This window comes from Ochlerotatus camptorhynchus, unplaced genomic scaffold (genome assembly GCF_037179485.1).
Source record: "Ochlerotatus camptorhynchus isolate MF236.1 unplaced genomic scaffold, CSIRO-AGI_Acam_v1.1 ptg000333l, whole genome shotgun sequence".
In the NCBI taxonomy this organism is placed as follows: Eukaryota; Metazoa; Arthropoda; class Insecta; order Diptera; family Culicidae; genus Ochlerotatus; species Ochlerotatus camptorhynchus.
Window position 1 is genome coordinate 163,986 of NW_027040821.1, and position 16,405 is coordinate 180,390.

A 16,405-nucleotide genomic window follows, 5' to 3' on the forward strand; every position below is an offset into this window, starting at 1 on the left:
AAATATCTTCCAAATAAACAAACATCATCCAGATCACCCGATTCGTCCACCGACTAAATCTATTGCCACTTAAAAATTAATTTCAGTCGGTGTATTAATCAGCAGATTAAATCGTTTTTCGTCTGGTGCTACACCGAGCAATCGGCATATTTAATAGTTTTTCGTCGATTGATTTAGTCGGCCAACTCTGTCTGTTGTTTAATCGGCAGATGATTTCAAACCTTAACATGTTTTCAGTAATTTATAAGTCTTGAAGTAGCTTTTTATTTAAGAACAATGCATGACAAAATAGTTTTATGCATTTTGTACAAGATTCATCCATGCTGACAAGAAATTTTCATGAAATTACATTGAAATTAAATAATTTTGCAAACAATCAATGAAATTTTCAAGGGCTGTCACAGACTTATCACCGTCGGTTAGTGCTTATTCCTGCCACCAGGCGCGCAGGAGTTTAAGTTGGATTTCTCAATAGCGACCAACCGTTGCTATTTGTGAAATTTCATTTTTGTTTTTCATTTAAAAATCACTTGCAATGATGATATAAGAATGAGTTTGAATCTGGAACCAGGGACAGCGAAGCGGTAAAAGTAGTCAATTCGCAAAAAAATAATTCAGAGCTCCGCGATTCTCCAAAACAACTTATTGCGACGTTATCCGAGACCAAGATGTACGGGAGGTCCTCCTGAACATCAGTAAAGGTGGTCTTAGTGCCTTAGCTTTGTATTGGAGCGAGTTGTCAATTTGTTAGTTTTGTGTCAAACAGTGAAATGATTATTTAGCTTTAAATCTTGATTTAACAATCGAGATGGAAAATGGGATTGAAAAAAAATATCAAATCAAATCAAATTAATTCATGTAGCATCACCATAAAAAATTACCAAAAATTCGCGGAGCTCTGCCATCTTTTGTTACGAATTTACCAGTTTTACGGATATTCTTAATATTCCGGAGGCCAGTAAAGTGCGCATACTAGTTCTAGATCCAAACTAATCCATGCAGCATCACAACGAATGCATCATAAAAACAGTGGAGCTCTATAATATTCTCAACAAATTGACCACTTTTAAGGATATTCCAGATCTTCCGGATGACGGTTTCGCGGCAGAGCAGAGGGCACCTGCCGGGCTCAAACCCAAACTCATCCATACAGCCCCACAACAAGTGATTAAACAAATCGCGCAGGTCCAGGATAATCTTTAAGAATTGACCACTGTTACGGATGTTCTGGATCTTATAATCACGAAGCTCTGCGATCAGTTTTAGCTCGAAGTTTGACGATAGATTTAGCAACTACCTATGTGAAAGTTAAAAACATAAAATAATAATCGTGATCAACGCTGCCAGATAGTATTTATGCTTATCAGTATCAAAGCTTTAAAAAAAACGGTATTTATCGGTATTTACTATTTTAATAAATCTCGATTACTTTTTCGGAACGACGTATCAGCTTTTGTAATCAATGCAATTAATCGTCAATTTGGCGTGAATAATTGATAGCTCGCTCACGCCTACTAACACCACTATCAGATAGGAGAAAATGTCCCCTATCTGATGGTATTGTTAGCATGCGTGGGCGTGCTGCCAGGTATTTGCGCCAAATCGATGATCAAATGCTTTGTTTACAGAAGCTGATACGCCCCTTTGAAAAAGTGGTCGAGAAATTTTCAATTTTTTTCAATTGTGGAAGGAGCAGTTCTAGGCATAAAAGCGATAAAAACATGCATTTTTGAATCGACCTTTTCCGAAAAACATAGCATAATTGTGTCTCATTTGGCGTGGCATTGCTCAAGGCGCTCAATTTAAACTTTTGGACTAAGAACGGCCTTTCCAGGAAAGTCAAGAGATATTTTCAAGGGATGTTTTAATCTCGGTTTTAATTAGCTTCTGAAGGAAGCCGAAAAAAGAAGAAAAAGGCTCTTCTGGAGGAAGTTTAAAGAAGATCACTTCTTTCAAAATAAAAAAAAAACTTCCAGAAAAATCAGATGACACATCCAGAGGAAACCGAAAAGGTTTCGAAAATCAGAAGGAAATTCCAGGGGTAGCCATTTCCAGGAGAAGCAAGAAGAAACTCAGAAAAACCTTCCAATAGAAGTAACAAAAAACTTCACAAGGAAACTCATGGAGAAACTTTCAGGCGAAGACGAAAGAAACTTCTGGGAGAATTCAATAGATACTTCGGTTAGAAGTTTACAGGAAATTCCTGTAGAAGACGGAAGAAACATCCTTAGGTAGTTAAGAAGAAGTTAAAAGCTTCTTCTGGGGAAGCCAGAGGGTTTTCGGGACAGTCGAAAGAAGCTTCTATTGGAAGTTGGGAGTACGGATACAAGAGATTTCTGGGGGATGTCGAAAGAAAATTCCGATGGAAATTGGTAGAATCGTCTAGGGAAAGGTAGTAAAATATTCCGGGGGAAGTAGAACGAGAAAATACGGAAGAACATTTTGAGCGAATTCAGAAGAAGCTTTCGGGGGAAGTCTTAATAACTTTCCAGGAGGAATCGGAAAATAACTTACGTGGGTAAGGTGGAAAAAAAAAACTTGCTGGGGAAGATACTTCCAAGGAAGAATAAACAAACTTCAGAAGGTTAAAAAATGAATATTCGGATGGACATTTATGGTCACATAAAAGATAAAAGAATTTTCCGATTCCTATGAATGAGCCATCAGCTATTTCTCGATTCATGGGTAGCCGAAAACTGCGATTAAATGGAAATACTAGTATACCTAGGACATTTTTAAAGAGAATTAAGTTTTTTTAAATTGTATATCAAAAAGATAAAAGTATCTCACCAATAGTCTTCTCTGACATTTTTGAATTATAAAAAAAAATCGGTATAGAATCTAAAAAAAAAATCGGTACAAATACCAATAAATCGGTATATCTGGCAACGCTGCGTGATAGCAACGACCGGTGCGAAACCTGGTTTCTAACTAAAATAGCAACGGCTAAAGTTGTCAAACTGAATAGCAACGCACCGGTACGGGTGGTCTTAATGATAACTTCAGTGTCAACATTTCAAAGAAGCGTTATCGCTTTTGTAAACAATGGCTTTAGCCGTCGATTTCTCGCAAATTAAAGCTCACCCCTCCAAATCAACAATTCCAGCAATCCAGTAGAGGATATATTTTTCTACCTGTTGAAGTAATTGATTTTCATGTGTGAGCTTTTATTCGCGAGAAATCGACGGTTAAAGCCATTGTTTACAAAAGCAATTACGCCCATTTGAAATTATGACACTGACTTCTTGAAAATTGTTGAGAATCAGTGTCTTTTTTATATCTTTATTAAGGAGACTTTCAGCTCTGGGCTGGTTCGTCTCCGGATATCAGTGTCATTGTCTTTGTCGATGTCTCTACGTTTGTCAGTTCTTCTTCTTCTTCGCATTTCAAGCTTATTGCTTAATGCATATTAGCCTATTGCGTGCTCTCAACTTAGTGTTCTAAATGCACTTCCACAGTTATCAATTGAGAGCTTTCGATGCCTATACCACTGCATGAATTTGTATATTATGTGGCAAGTACAATGATACTCTATGCCCAGTAGACTGATGCATAATATGAAATTTTCGCTCCACAGTGCTCAAACGGTTCCAAATTGGGCCCCGATTAGCCTCCTAAAATTTGAACTCATTTAGTGAGAAACTTACTTGGCACAAACCATTTGAAGTTTATATGGGAATTACTATGAAGAAACCATAATTTCGGTTCATATCTATCTCAAAATTCACCAGTTTTCTCTACTTTAGAAAATAATAGCTGAGCTTGTTGAAAATTTTCTCAGCTACAATTTTGTTCAAGACCATTTTTAGATCAAATGTAAGGAACAAAAGTTATTAATGATTCAAGTCACTGATGACTTATGATTATGCTCAATCAACTGTTCAGCAGGCAATATTAGTGTTTATGGCGCGTAGAATAGAGGACAAAAATCATGGCTACTATGTCACACTGCAGAATACAGTGTTGTCCACAATACAGTTGCTTAATCTAGCCATAAGATTATCAATCTCTTAAACAATTAATAACTATTTAATTTGACGTTTGGCTGAAAAACGATTTCCTGCAAAGTTTTAGCTGATAAAAATTCCCATAAGAATAGAAATAGAATTTGTTAACAGTGCAATATGTAAAAAGGCTAAAAGACAATGAACAAAAGGTTTTGTTTTCCCATAGTAACTTCCATATAAAGTTCAAATGGTTTGTGCCAAGTCAGTTTCTTATCAAATGAGTTTAAACTGGAGGCTAATCAGGACCCGATTTGAAACCGTTTGAAGACCGTGGAGCGTGCCCAGGGAAGTCGAGAAAGTTTCCAACCCGAAAGATTCCCTCGACTGGACCGGGAATCGAACCCGTCGCCTCCGTCTTGGTAATACCGTGCCTTTACTGACTAGGCTATGAGGCCCCACTTGTCAGTTTGTCAGTTGCCATTGTAATTATAAGTGTTTTCTCAAAGTATATGTTCTTGATCCGTGGAAGTATTTTTTTTAGTTAAGTTTAGGAAAGCTTCAAGAAGCCTGGCCTGTAGTGAAGTTTGCACGGTGTGGTATGCACTAGTTGCCTAGTGCAGCTCCACTAAAACCCATTCCTTACTCTTTTCTCTGCCTGGATCCCCCTGGGGCCACTGTGCAGCGAGTACTTCGGGGGGGGGGGGGGGGGGTGGCTGTGCTCATGCATTTCTGATACTCTCAGCGCTAGCTGGCGTTGCTGGATCGCCGATCTTCTCTCCATTTACGCTGCAGCTCCGACATAATCTGCGTGACTGCACTGTTGACGGCATTCCAAGTACCCTCCTCTCGACACATTTCATCGACGACATTCTCCTAGTTAAGGACGGTCATTTCTGCCACATACAATATTAAAATGGGAAATATATCACAATAGATCTAAGTACTGGTCGCAGTGATCAAAATACCCAACACGGAAAAAATGATATTGATTTTACAAAGTTCAAATTACCAAAAATTAAGTTCTTTTTCCTCATCTCTCATATTCCGTTAAATAAGCTAATTTTCAGTAAACCGCTTATAGTAGTTTACATTTGACTACGGCAAAAATAATTACTAATTAGAACTATTTCACAAATTGTTTGGATGATAATCTGATCACGTCTTTTATTAGGGCATCGTGGCATTAGAGCTACCGTATCACAGCTAGTAATAGTATTCGCTGTTGTTTGCTGTTTGATTTTTGTTTACGATAATCAAATGAGATTATGCTCATTGGTGAAATTTGATCTTTTGATATTTTCCCAACGCTGGTGGTAAGTAGGATCTATCACCATTGGAATGATTAATGACCAATTAATTTGTTTAGAACCATAAGAAATCCAAGGCTAAAGCACAGGAAGCTCACTATGCCCCTCCTTCTCTTACCTACGACCTACCATTACTACGCAGTAAAAAAGGGTCCTACCGCGCGTGATCACGCCTGATCGAAGATATGACTATCATTTATGATGACTAACATAAAAACTTTCACAATTGATTGTAACTAAATGTGATGATATATACTACAGTTAAAAGGGCTAGTTTTGCAACTAAGCGGATCCCAGCACCCTGTTCTTTCCATGAGTTCAGTCTAAATCTTTAAAGCCTTATCTATGGCTTTGGGCTAACTCTCTCCATTGACCTGAAAATTAAATATTGTCTCACTCCGACTTAAGCAACCTTTTTCTGTGACTAAATGCTACATTTTGAGATCAGTTCTCTCTGTAAGGTATATGTTGTTTAAAGTAAATGGTACAATCACGACCACATGACCTTATCACAACGCGCCCTACCGTGGTAAACGGTATTTCCAAATACTACAACACGAACCCACAGTCATAACTGAAACATTCACCCTTCTCGGAAATGAATAAATAATATTATTGATGATACCAACTGCAATATAGGTACTTTTGATTGTTCATTCAATGATAGTTGATTAATGAATAACAATGAAAGTACGTCACGCAATTATAAAATCCCCTTTAAGCCGTTTCCCTAAATTATTTGTAATAGGTTGTATGTTATTTAATCTATAATCGTCGGATTTAAGAGTGAATTGCGACAAAACCCGCCAGAATTACACCCAATGTCAGTGCTTTTCACCTCTATTCTTTACTACAATCGTTTATATGGGAAATCCGTTTCGAACAGAATAAAGAATAGGGGTTAACATGTTTTGTTCTACTGTGTTACCTGACTTATAACGAATATACGTTTGCAATGTAAAATTATACGAACTATGGGGCTTATTGGCGTTGACGGCACCGTCGAAAAATTTTCTCTTCCAGCAAATGTAGACAGTTTCTTATGGGAATTTTCGGTGGAGTGAAAAGATAGTACAAAGTCCGCCATGTTTCACGCACAGTCTGACGTTTGCTTATGGATTTTCTCATAGGAGTAAAGAGCTACAGAGTCGCCGTCAACGCCAATTACGGATGTCACTTCACGGTGAAAACTTGTCACTTGTCGTCACGGTGAAGTGATTCCCATTTGATTTGTATGGCAATCACGGCTCTTTTTCTGAGTATCACTTGCTTATCACCGTGTAGTGACACCCGTAATAAGGCCCCATGCGTTGTATTCGGGGTACTCATATACAACGTATATTCCTTATAAGTCACGTAACGGAGAAGCACTTTTTCAAGACGATTTTTTACTTCTATGTAAAACATCTAAATATCTTGTGGGAGAGAAAGGGTTAAAGTATCGATCCAAATTTACGCTTTCCCCCTAGAGATTGTCATGAAAAAGAAAAGCAATTACCTACTGTATTTCAAACCATTTTAGTTTATTCATTTTTAAACATTTCTGACATAGCTCAACCTTCCTTACTGAGCTTTGATCTACTTCCATCACAAGCGACATTTGCGGCGCCAGGATTATGGGTTTTAAGGATCCGTTCAAGTTCGAATAGATGGTCATCATCCTCGCCTGGATACAATTGTCTCATAGACTCTGCTAGTTGGTATACATATTCCACATTTTTACCACTTTCACCAATCGCGCCCAAAATTTGCATCGCTATTTGATCTAAACTATCCTGCTGCCCAGCGAATGACGGATTTGCCTGCGTAGCTACATACAGTAGAATGTCCTTCGGTTCGTTGGTTTGCGTTTCACTGGGAGGGTGTGGATAGAATTTTACTTGATTCCGTTCGTATCCATTTTTTTCTCGGTGGTCTAGGTGTTTCAAGACATCAATCGTATTACTTCTAGCAATGCGGTATCCCATGCCCCATACTCTTGATTCCGGGTCATTCGAATGAATTAGTGTTACGACACGGCCAGGCTACCGAATAAGAAGCATATAGTAGCACTTATTTTAAATTGATTGTATAATTTTACCTTCTCATGAGTGCCTCTATGGTCTATACTGTTTTGGAAAAACCTCCTAATGTATCCTTTTATGTAGCCAGTCCGTTTTTCTTCATATGGAAAGTCTGCCTTCCAAACCAGAGATCCGTATCCGAAAATCCATGTTACTTCTTCGTCAAGTGGGACAATATCACAGTTGAGGGGCAATTTGTTGCTCATTTTGTTGTGAATAGTACGATTTTTTTTCTAATACTGCTAATAAATTTGAAATTTGCAATTAAACCTAAACCTCCTAATTTTTTACTTATCAAAAACCAGCGACGAGGATGACGATAATGATGATGACATTAGAAGCTGATTGGCAGAAAGCTGCAGAGAAACATATGTTTGCTTTGATTGTGGTAGTGAACGTTTCCCGTTTCATGACTTAATGCTATAGAGATTGCTAAAGTATGATTGTGTAAGTGATTTGTTTTCATCGGGAAAATTTTCCGCTATGAAGTTTTTTTTCCCGATGAAAACATTTTGCGTATACGTATACGTGACGCACACTACGTACGACAAACGTCAGCAATCTCTATGTTCAGACTGAGCAGTTATAATCTGGGTACTGCGGACTCACTCAATGTGCTTGTCACTTGGGAGCCAGTCAGAACTGTCAAACGGGAGCCAAACATTCAGAAGCAACAAACTCAGTTACTGTTCTTACCTCTCATCAAGCATTGCAATCTCATAAAAGTGATTCATACTTTTTCATAACACATTCTTAATTGTGAGCTCAAAGACAAAAACCAACAGGCTCGTTTATTTGTTTATTTGTTATGGTTGCATCAACAGACTAGAAATAGTCCCAATGATGTGTTGTAAAAAAAGTACAGATTATACAGACGACATACCGTGCCGATTCAAATTTCGGACACTTAAACTCGAATTTCGGACACTTTTAAAAGTTGATTATCTCGGTCGAATATGATCCACATGTCTTGTAAATTTTAAATTTTTTTGACTAGTGCCCTCCACGATCATCTAACATTATTACTTTGTTTCTAACTGGATGTAATATTTAATTAAAAATGAAAGTGTCCGAAATTTGAATCGGAACGGTACATATATTGTCGGGCCGCCACTAAACCGGACCACGCTAGCGCGACTTGCGACCCGACGTTCAGTCGCGACAATGTGGTTTGACGTGTTAATGTCAAAGTTCTGTCATTACTGTTGTCACCAGGTGGATTTGCAAATAAATAATGTTTTTTTTTGTTAGCTTGATCCCATCGCACAAGATTTTTGATTAAAAATTGTCCTCTATTTAATATGAAGCCAAACACAAAATCTAACATAATTATTCAGAATATTCGTGGTCAACACGCCAGCAGTAACACGGTTTATCATGCGCTTTACGGCCATTATTTTTTCGGGATATCGAAGAAGGATCTTAGTATCATTTATGGAAAATGCCGATCAACTATTTACGAGTGGTTCTTCAAGTACGAGCGAGATGGAATTTTCCGAAGGAAGCAGCGCCTGCAAGTGTTTAAGAAATTCAGCACCGATATGCGTGATTGGCTTGTCAACCTATATCAAAACGAGCCTTTCTTGTTTTTGGACGAAGCGAAACAGCGATTCCAACAGCGATTTCTGCTATCGATAAGTGTGTCATCTATTTGCACAATATTGCATGAATCTGGATTGACCTGGAAGACTATCGAAAGAAGGGCTATCCAGATCAGAGAGGATGAGATAGTCCGGTTTGTTAAGGAAATGCTTGCAGTTCCATGGGACTTGTTTAACCTGGTTTTCCTAGACGAGGTTAGTATTGACAATAAGGATATGCTGCGCAAAAAAGGCTACGGAGTTGTTGGCCAGAAACTTATTTATCGCGGGGAATTCTGTAGAAAGCCTAGGGTTTCTTTCTTATGTTTTCTAGGAATCAATGGTATGCTAGATAGTTTCTGGACGGAAGGAACATTCAACCGGCATAAATTTTTCAGATGTTGTCGAAACTTTGCTATTAATAATCCCCATGTACAACGGTATCCTGGGTTTCACTCTATTTGGGTTTTGGATGGTGCTCGCATCCATTGCGACGCCAATATCATAAGATATTTTCGCTCTATTGGCATCATACCGATATTTCTACCACCATATTGCCCATTTTTTAACCCTATAGAGATTATCTTTGGCTTAATTAAGGCGTACCTTAGAAGGAATTACCGAGAGACTGGCTCCATTTTGAAAGAAGTTTGTGCAGCTATGAGTGCATTCAAAGTCTATGAGTGTAAGCAGATATTCGAATACTGTGGATACTTACCTGGGGGCGTTTTTCTTGCAGAAAAAGGTCTGGACCAAGACCCTAAATATATGGATTTCAATATTATTCCTGAATGAAAGTCATGAGCAGTCGTATATTTGATGAATAAAAGGAATGTTTAAAACAGTTGCATTGTTATAAAAAAAGAGTACATGTGATAATTCCACACAACGGGCTTATTTTCATAATCATCCCGCATGATCCACATCCTCGCAATCAGTCACCTTCTCGGCTATCTCACGACTAAGGTTTGATTCTTCCGGTCGCGTAACCGATTCCATCGCTGTAAATAGTTCAGAATTCACCGATCCTCTGGCGGACATGCTGTCTATTTTCTGTTTCATTCCTTGCAAGATATTAAGAGCCATGTTTAAGTCATTCGAAAGATCAGTCATATCACGGCACCATGCATCATTATTTGTTTGGGCAGCAACCATACTCCGATGAACAGATTGTAGTCGAGCCGCTTCCGAGACACCAGTCCAGCGAAAGTATTTGGACAACTCGATAGGAGGAGATTCAGCTTGCAACATTCGATCACGGTTGTGGGCTGGAGCTGAATTGATCAAGTTTGCCCACAGCATCCAGGAACTGAAGTGTCCCTCAATGTGGGAATGACTGCTTCGTAGCTCACTAGCTAATACTGAGTCATCCCTAGTTGAATGCGCCCCTGAGCGGTCAGGGTTTTGAGGTGCAATCAATCTTCGCATTACTAATTGATACTGACCTAATGATTCAATATTCGTGGAATAAGCATACACGAATATCTTAATAGATTTGCTCCTCCATGACACCAGCAGCCGTGGTGTGATACGTGATGTTGCATAGATCTTTTTCTTCACCGTATCTTGTAGCGAAACGAATTTATCGATGTCCTCAAATTCTGGATCTTGTTTTTCCGACCAGTGAGGAATTTCTTCTTCGAAGATCACCTGTCGACGTACCAGTTTGCAAGCTTGTTTCCAAATGCATTGAAGTATCTCCTCGAGTGAATTCCCATTCACAAGTGTTTGGGTTACTTCCTTTGGCCGCAGCTGGCTTTTATATAAACGCTGAACATAGATCCCATTGAAGCAGAATTTTGACTGCACTCCTTCATCATCCGATCCAGAAAACTCAATGTCAAAGTTCATTTCCTGAGTCGCTGTCTGATGTACTGATGGCATGTCCGTATCGTCAACATTTCCACCAGCACTGGAGTCGATGTTGCTGGTACCTTCGAGTGGGTTGCCGTCTTGATAACCATCTTCTTCCTCAAGGTATTCTTCCGGTCCGTACGAACTGTAAAAATAAACCCTACATTAAGATAAACTAATTGTCTTAAATTTCATAGTAAATTTTTAATAAACTTACCCGTCCATTTTCACCGGATAAAAACAATAACAAGGAGCAAATTGACAAAACTGATTTCAGACTGTGAAGAATAATTGACAACAAAAACAACACGCTAATCAGAAGTACCTCACAATACTTACGTTTTACGCACACTCAAAGAAAAAAAACACTTTCGATAAAAAGGGAGCTTATTACATGGAATATAAGATGTTTTAAACATTAGAATGGTGAATTAAATACTTTGAAATGTCAACAGACTAAATTGATGTGTCTAGATTAGCTGATAATGTTTTCTTACGCGTTTAGATTCTGAATTTTATTTACTGTAATGTGAGAAGTTTTTTTAGTGTGCGTTTCGCAAGTTAAATAGGAATTCGGGTAGTTGCGCCCTCCTTCTGAATTTCTATCGAATAGACAATACTACAGTTACTACAGTTACAAACGAAAATAACTTGGAAAGCATTGTCAAGTTACTAAAAATTTATAAGTATTAAATTTTACACTTAGCTGTTGGGTATCAAGCGCCTTCGGTCAGCAAAAAAGGCAGAGAATCTTCGGCGAAGCATATTCCGTGTCAAGTGGAAATCGAACATCGACGCTGCTCGGTTGAACACTCGCTGCGAGCCGTAAATAGCGCTCCCTATGCTATAATTAGTTCGAAGAAGTGGAAGTCTCAGCATAAGACTGTTGCGTAGTGATCGAGGTTGAACATTAATGTTCACTTGTTGCAGAATTGCTTCGCTGTCGATTCTTCCTTGCAGAGTATCGGCGCCGGTTAAGGCTCTGAAAACATCTCTTCGGATACGTAAGGGCTCGATATTGATCAATTGGCAGCGATTCTCGTAGCTTGGAAGACGAAGTGGGTATCTCCAAGGCAGCTTACGGAGCGCGAAGCGAAGAAAACGTCGTTGAACAGATTCAATTCGCTCGGCCCCATTATTGTAGTTCGGGCTTCAGACAGCAGAGCAGTATTCCAACGTAGATCGTACGAGAGAGCAATAGAGCGATTTCAAGCAGTAAATGTCCGTGAAGTTCTTAGTAATCTTGAAGACAAAGCCAAGCGTTCTGGACGCTTTGTCGACGACATACGATATATGGTGTGAGTATGTCAGCTTTGAGTCTAGAAAAATGCCTAAGTCTTTCACGCAGTGCACCCGTTCGATAGTCGTGCCTAGTAGTTTGTAGTTGAAAATAATCGGTTGTTTCTTGCGAGAGAAAGTAATAACTGTACACTTAGCTGGGTTGCCCACCTGTCGGTTTAGACTACACCAGTCAGCAAAGATGTCAATCTGATTTTGGAGAGAACGGCAGTCGGCGAGTGAGCGGATGCGCAGAAAAACTTTCAGATCGTCTGCAAACGATAATCGTGGCTCTGTGATAACATGGTGAACGTCGTCGAAGTAGAAGAGAAATACCAATGGTCCCAGATGGCTGCCCTGAGGTATACCGGACTTTGCGCAGAAGCTTGCTGAGCGACAAGTACCCAAAGTTACTGTCAATTGGCGCTCCGTGAGGTATGAACGAAACCATCTCAAAAGATTTCCACCGATCCCTAGCCTATCAAGCTTAGCGATCGCAATTTCGTGGTTCAGCTTATCGAAGGCTGCCGTAAGATCTGTGTAGATAACGTCCGTTTGGGTCCGAGCAATCAAACTGTCTGTGATGTAAGACGTTAGGCACAGCAGGTTCGTAGTTGTGGAACGCCCAGTTATGAATCCGTGTTGATCTGTACTTAGATATTGCTTGCAATGCGCATTTAGGGACTCTATGACAACCAATTCAAAAAGTTTTGATACAGCACTCAGCGACGTTGATGGAAGTATAAAAACCAGCATAGTTTTTATGACTCAGCTGAGTTTTCAATTGCAGTAAAACATACTTTGGCGAAACATGTATGTAAACAAACTTTGATAGAGTCATGGGGGCTCGAGCACTCCTGGCTCAAAGCTTTTGGCGGGAATCAACTTAGAAAGAACAAAACTATTTTAAACTTGAACAAATTTTTAAGCAGTTTTCCATTGGCTTGCAAAACGAAATCGATTTACTCCGCAGTACTCAGGTTATAATATGTTTTAACTCTGTAGTCTGAACGTACTATAACTTTGATTCACCTAATTGACAATGCCTGAAAAACTATTTACCAAGCTTATAAATTATTAATCGTCAATTGTCAGAAGGTCATATCTCTTTTTGTTCCTTGATTTTGTTTTCCGTGCTGAGCACCAATGCTACCGACGCCAGGAAGGCAGCTCCTCCCACACCTGGGACCCTATCTATCGACCCATCATCAACTCATGAACCGAGACCAACGGCTTCACTTCCCTTCCGAAGGAAGGCGGGATCAGAGATGTTATGCTTTAGAACATTCCGGCGGCGCCGACTGGGATTGAACCCAGGCCTGCTGGAGTGAGAGGTAATCACGCTTACCACTACACCACCGAGCTCCGCTGAAGTCATATCTCGATCGTAAATAATTATTTTACTAGTTCACGCAAACTATCCGCATAACAAATGAAGCTGAACATTTCATTAGGTCCTAAGTAACATTGATCGATTCTCTTCGTCGACTTTCTCTTTCTTTAATAACTTGACCACATATACGTTTCTTGTTGTGTTTGTCGTGTGCTAGATAAAAGCTTCTTTTATCGATCTGTGAGCTGAACATACCTGGGAATGTCTACACGGCCGTAGGGATACAAAGAGAAAGTCGACGAAGAGAATCTGTCAATGTTACTTAGGACCTAATGCAATGTTCAGCTTGAAATAATCTAATACACATATGAGACAAAAAAAATACTTATGGATGTGTGTGCAGCACAAACCAAAACAAATGCCTTTCGATTTGTTCGTGTAGCTCATCCATTATTCAAAACTTCACAATACCTGAAATCTAGATAATTTACCTAATAAAAATCGTTAACAGCGTATTAATGTTTACGAATACGTGGTATCTAAAAAAATAATATCATGCTTTTCTTCTCAATCGTTGGCAGAAATTCGTGGATAGCGTGATTGAAAAAAAGTAGGTTTGTTGTCTTTGTCTAATTCTATAATGCGTTGTCTGCAAATTCAAGTTATTCTAGAATTGTTTTAAAAATCTGTTGAAAGATGACTTTACGATTCTTTGAGAATCCATATGAAGATTACAGTGATTCGAAGCATGGAAGTACCGAGCAAGAACTAGTCGACAGGGGTAGACTCGTTAAGCTGGCGAAGAATTATGTTCAAGTAATTTTGGCTAAAACGCAAAAAAGTACCCACAAGCTTCAAGATAACCTATACGTTGGTGATGCCGGTAAATATATTCGATTTTTTTCTGTGATCCTGTGACACCCGGATAAGTAAGAATTTGGCTCATTTTAGGGATTGCATTTATGTTCTGGAAGTTGAGTAAATCTGTCGAATTAAAAGACCTGTTTCCTTGCCTTGAACATGCTGCGTTTTACATTAAGCGATCTAAGGAAACTTCACATACAAAAGAATCCAGTAGCAGAGCATCCGTAGCATTCCTTTGTGGAAATGCAGGCATATCAGCTGTTTCTGCAGTGATTGCCAGCGAACTTGGCAAAGAAGAGGAAGTTGCGAGCAACATGGCCGACTTTCTGAAAGGCTACAATGTATGCAAATCGACAAGCTACGATGCCGATGAAGTTCTAGTCGGTAGAGCTGGCTATCTGAGCGGAGCATATTGGTTGAATCATGTCTTACCGTCTAAACCGATTAAAAATTCTGTCATCACAGACGTATGTGAAGTCTTGATAACACGAGGACGTGAGTATTCTGATTCACGCGATTCTCCTTTGCCATTAATGTACGAGTATCATGACAGCGACTATCTGGGAGCAGCTCATGGTTTGTGCTCCATTCTTCTCGTGCTTCTGGAATCTCCGTGGTTCGTTTCAACGGACGGTGGTTTTAACAACATTTCGGAAACGAAACTTAAGGATATTAAGAAATCTGTGGAATACTTTTCAAAAATGCAAGACGCTGACGGCAATTTTTCAACCAGGCTTTACAATTCACACAAATTGATTCACTGGTGTCACGGCTGCTCCGGAGCAATCTACTTACTGGCAAAGGCGTTCCTTCTATTCAAAGAGGAATCATATATTGAGGGATGCCGTAAGTGTGCAGAGTCGATATGGCGACATGGTTTATTGCGGAAAGGACCTGGTATTTGCCATGGAATAGCCGGAAACGGATACGCCTTTTTGCTAATGTATCGACTAACAGGAGAGAAGGTGTATCTCTACAGAGCGGCCAAATTTGTGGAATTTTTAACAACGGATACGTTTATGTCTGATTCTCGCACTCCCGATCGACCGTACAGTTTGTATGAGGGCTTGGCTGGAACCGTCTGCTTCCTTGTAGATGTATTGAACCCGCAAGAATCGTATTTTCCATTTATGGATGTTTTTAACGTTAAATATAACGCTGAGTAAGATACGACAATAAGAGTCAACAAAATAAATAACATAAAATCTTATTTTTTGTTTTGAATATTATTTACTGTTTAAACCAAAGATGAATACTAAGATGAAACTGTCGGAAGAAAAACTTTCAATTTTAGTGTCCTCTTTCACGGTCCCTTTCATCCAATGAATACCCCCAGTATGCAAGGTGATTTAGTGGTTTAGCTGCCCCTTCGGCAGAGATGAACTTTTGCGCGCTTTTTTAACAAAACAATCACACCAAAATCAGAGATGTCCCATTTTTTAATTACTCGATTAACAACTAATCGAATATTTTTTGTTCGCTGTCCTGTCATTTTTCCACCAATGAGAGTGCAAAACTTGTTTGAAACGATCGGTAATGATCCTGTGAAGAAGTTAATGCTTATATCGGCATGATATAACCGATTACAAATATTTTACTGTTCGGTTCGTTAATCGATTAATCGATTATTCGAATGAAAATCGGCCATCACTAGATGAATGTGAAACGTCTTTTCAAATATAAGGACCGTACATAAATAATGAAACAATTTGAAAGGGACCGGGGCTAATCACAAATTACGTCCCCAAGGTAACTGAAATAAACACGAGTGTTCACCGGTTGTTTAAACTTCTGCTTCCCATGGTAGCACAGGTGATCCACAACTTTTCGGTCCGTCTTATGTTTGTCAATATACTATTAAATAAAATAAACTTTCAGAACCAATATCAGTCACCTGTGGGATAAGGGGGCGACCCCGGCGTAGTGGTTAACATCCATACCTCTCACGCCAAAGTCACGAGTTCAAATCTCACCCCGGACAAGTCACGAATGATCCAAGAGTGTTAAAGTGACTATAATAATAATAATACCTCTGGGTAAACACCGCATATTGAAGTATCATTAGGCAACCAAATAGTAGAAAAAAGCAAAATTGCAAGAGATTTAGGTGTAATCCTAGACTCCAAACTAACTTTTCTAGAACATTATAATACTATCATTAGTAAAGCAAACAGAATGC

At 39.1% G+C, this 16,405-nt stretch overlaps 4 protein-coding genes across 5 annotated transcripts; 2 read left to right on the forward strand and 2 right to left on the reverse strand.

The window, feature by feature from the left end:
- Positions 1–6,796: 6,796 nt before the first annotated feature.
- LOC135708731 (putative glutathione-specific gamma-glutamylcyclotransferase 2) lies at positions 6,797–7,656 on the reverse strand. Its single transcript, XM_065230841.1, has 2 exons — positions 7,335–7,656; positions 6,797–7,278 (listed from the first exon to the last, which is right to left on the reverse strand). Exons 1-2 carry the CDS (start codon positions 7,521–7,523, stop codon positions 6,808–6,810), a joined length of 660 nt encoding a protein of 219 aa, XP_065086913.1. The 5' UTR covers positions 7,524–7,656; the 3' UTR covers positions 6,797–6,807.
- A 762-nt stretch (positions 7,657–8,418) lies between these two features.
- LOC135708732 (uncharacterized) lies at positions 8,419–9,692 on the forward strand. The gene has a single exon (XM_065230842.1). It carries the CDS (start codon positions 8,619–8,621, stop codon positions 9,690–9,692), a length of 1,074 nt encoding a protein of 357 aa, XP_065086914.1. The 5' UTR covers positions 8,419–8,618.
- A 111-nt stretch (positions 9,693–9,803) lies between these two features.
- LOC135708705 (uncharacterized) lies at positions 9,804–11,323 on the reverse strand. Its single transcript, XM_065230808.1, has one exon. The coding sequence runs from the start codon at positions 10,779–10,781 to the stop codon at positions 9,804–9,806; it is 978 nt and encodes a 325-aa protein (XP_065086880.1). The 5' UTR covers positions 10,782–11,323.
- A 2,473-nt stretch (positions 11,324–13,796) lies between these two features.
- On the forward strand, positions 13,797–15,431 carry LOC135708734 (lanC-like protein 3 homolog). 2 transcript variants are annotated; one of them, XM_065230844.1, is made up of 3 exons: positions 13,797–13,976; positions 14,034–14,245; positions 14,314–15,431. In XM_065230844.1, the coding sequence occupies exons 2-3, from the start codon at positions 14,059–14,061 to the stop codon at positions 15,390–15,392; spliced, it is 1,266 nt and encodes a 421-aa protein (XP_065086916.1). In that variant the 5' UTR covers positions 13,797–13,976; positions 14,034–14,058; the 3' UTR covers positions 15,393–15,431. The 2 variants fall into 2 exon arrangements, with proteins under 2 accessions (XP_065086916.1, XP_065086915.1); XM_065230843.1 differs by having other exon boundaries at positions 13,797–13,972.
- Positions 15,432–16,405: the final 974 nt, after the last annotated feature.

Bases quoted from the DNA above. Each gene is read 5' to 3' on its own strand.
- LOC135708731 (XM_065230841.1), bottom strand. From the start codon at position 7,523: ATGAGCAACAAATTGCCCCTCAACTGTGATATTGTCCCACTTGACGAA. The intron at 7,279-7,334 runs GTAAAATTATAC...CTTATTCGGTAG, and splicing joins ATAGAGGCACTCATGAGAAG to CCTGGCCGTGTCGTAACACT.
- LOC135708732 (XM_065230842.1), top strand. From the start codon at position 8,619: ATGAAGCCAAACACAAAATCTAACATAATTATTCAGAATATTCGTGGT.
- LOC135708705 (XM_065230808.1), bottom strand. From the start codon at position 10,781: ATGCCATCAGTACATCAGACAGCGACTCAGGAAATGAACTTTGACATT.
- LOC135708734 (XM_065230844.1), top strand. From the start codon at position 14,059: ATGACTTTACGATTCTTTGAGAATCCATATGAAGATTACAGTGATTCG. The intron at 14,246-14,313 runs GTAAATATATTC...GGCTCATTTTAG, and splicing joins CCTATACGTTGGTGATGCCG to GGATTGCATTTATGTTCTGG.